Source organism: Oncorhynchus tshawytscha, unplaced genomic scaffold, assembly GCF_018296145.1.
Source record: "Oncorhynchus tshawytscha isolate Ot180627B unplaced genomic scaffold, Otsh_v2.0 Un_contig_4087_pilon_pilon, whole genome shotgun sequence".
Taxonomy (NCBI): domain Eukaryota; kingdom Metazoa; phylum Chordata; class Actinopteri; order Salmoniformes; family Salmonidae; genus Oncorhynchus; species Oncorhynchus tshawytscha.
The window spans coordinates 270-2436 of NW_024608775.1; the positions used below are offsets into that span (position 1 = coordinate 270).

At 38.7% G+C, this 2167-nt stretch overlaps 1 protein-coding gene across 1 annotated transcript; it reads right to left on the bottom strand.

Annotated features, from left to right (window-relative positions):
* Positions 1-944: 944 nt before the first annotated feature.
* LOC112259483 lies at positions 945-1945 on the bottom strand. Its single transcript, XM_042313647.1, has 3 exons — positions 1698-1945; positions 1389-1473; positions 945-1260 (listed from the first exon to the last, which is right to left on the bottom strand). Exons 1-3 carry the CDS (start codon positions 1763-1765, stop codon positions 973-975), a joined length of 441 nt encoding a protein of 146 aa, XP_042169581.1. The 5' UTR covers positions 1766-1945; the 3' UTR covers positions 945-972.
* Between the last annotated feature and the right edge of the window lie 222 nt (positions 1946-2167).

A 2167-nucleotide genomic window follows, 5' to 3' on the forward strand; every position in this document is an offset into this window, starting at 1 on the left:
CAAGGAGACTCCCTCTTACACGAACGCAGTAAGCCAAGGTAAATTGCTAGCTAGCATTAAACTTATCTCATAAAAAACAATTAATCAATCATAATCACTAGTTAACTCCACATGGTTGATGATATTACTAGATATTATCTAGCGTATCCTGCTAGATAATATATATAATCTGACTGAGCATACAAGCATACAAGTATCAAGCATTGCGCTGTTTATGACTTCAAGCCAATCAACTCCCGAGATGAGGCTGGTGTCACCGAAGTGAAATGGCTAGCTAGTTAGCGCGCGCTAATAGCGTTTCAAACGTAACTCGCTTTGAGCCTTGGAGTGGTTGTTTCCCTTGCTCTGCATGGGTAACGCTGCTTCGATGGTGGCTGTTGTCGTTGTGTTCCTGGTTCGAGCCCAGGGAGGAGCGAGGAGAGGGACGGAAGCTATATTGTTACACTGGCAATACTAAAGTGCCTATAAGAACATCCAATAGTCAAAGGTTAATGAAATACAAATGGTATAGAGGGAAATAGTCCTATAATAACTACAACCTAAAACTTCTTACCTGGGAATATTGAAGACTCATGTTAAAAGGAACCACCAGCTTTCATATGTTTTCATGTTCTGAGCAAGGAACTTAAACGTTAGCTTTTTTACATGGCACATATTGCACTTTTACTTTCTTCTCCAACACTTTGTTTTTGCATTATTTAAACCAAATTGAACATGTTACATTATTTCAGGCTAAATTGATTTTATTGATGTATTATATTAAGTTAAAATAAGTGTTCATTCAGTATTGTTGTAATTGTCATTATTACAAACACATTTTTCATTTTTCTTAAATTGGCTGATTAATTGGTATCGGCTTTTTTGGTCGTCCAATAATCGGTTTCGGTATCTGGGTTGAAAAATCATAATCGGTCGACCTCTAGTTAAGGCTGCTACAATATCTTTGAGTTACACAGCTACTTCAGCTGTACTTTAGCTACAGCTTTTAAATGTTATAAAACAGCATTCATCATGAGGCAGACAGATCTTACATTTCTCCAGTGTGTCAGCAAGCTCCTTCTGGTTCATTTTCCTCAGGAGGTGCAGTGTGATCTTCAGAGCCCCCTCTCTGGCATTCCTCTCCTGCTGCTCATCTTCAGCGTCCACCACTTCCTTATCCTGCTTCTGACTCTCAAAGCCTTCTGGGAGTTCTGGACTAAGAATCCTCTTGAATATCTTCAGCTCATTCTTCACAAATGTCATAATTTTCTCTTCAAGCATCTGGAATGAATTAAGAAAATAAGTTAAGCAAGAGACAAAAGCTTTCTCATTAACACATTAATGAATGATTGACAGATCAACTTTTCTTGAGGTAAACAAAAACAAATGTACATAACAGGACCACATACACTGAATATGGAGGCCAGGTCTGTTTGATGACTCTGTAAAGACTGACCACTGAGAATCTCTGACTCTGATCTGTCCTGTTGGTTTCTGTGGACAAAACATGAGATTACATCTCCTCATCCAGGGAGTACACACACACACACGGAGGGAATGTTGTGTTTGTTTAATATTGTTTTAGGACTATGAAAATGAAAAAAGGATTAGCCTATGGATTATGAAAACAACAACAATAAATGGGAAAATGGGAGAGGAGAAATGACTAGAGACAGTGTTGTTTAACTCACTGACCACGACCCATGAGTTCTTCTTACCTTTGTTCAGTAGAAAAGTCTCCCTCTCTAAACAGTATAGGTAGACCCATAGACCGGTTACTCTTCATGGACACACAGCTGGGAACAGGGGAGGCTGATCTCTCCTGCTTGATTGGTCTTCAACACAACAGAGACAAACATTACATCTGTCATCTACTCTGAGCTCAGATGGGGAAACATAAGAAGAGTTTAATTCCAAAAAGCAATATATCCATTTTCAGAAATGTTCGTAAATTAGCATTTATTGTTTAAAGAATTAAAGAAGTTAAGTTTACGTTAAGTTATGTTTTTTTGCTTAATGAGGGTACCTGCTTCTATAAACCAATGAGGAGATGGCACGTGGGTACCTGCTTCTATAAACCAATGAGGAGATGCAGCGCGAACTGCGTCACAAATAGAACGGACTTCCAGACGTTAGTTAATGGCGCGAGCAGTGTGTCATTTTTAATAACGAAATTCAATTTGCGACG

Coding starts and splice junctions, on each gene's coding strand:
- LOC112259483 (XM_042313647.1), bottom strand. CDS start 1,765: ATGAAGAGTAACCGGTCTATGGGTCTACCTATACTGTTTAGAGAGGGA. Junction 1,474..1,697: donor GACTTTTCTACTGAACAAAG/GTAAGAAGAACT, acceptor TTTTGTCCACAG/AAACCAACAGGACAGATCAG. Junction 1,261..1,388: donor ACCTGGCCTCCATATTCAGT/GTATGTGGTCCT, acceptor AATTCATTCCAG/ATGCTTGAAGAGAAAATTAT.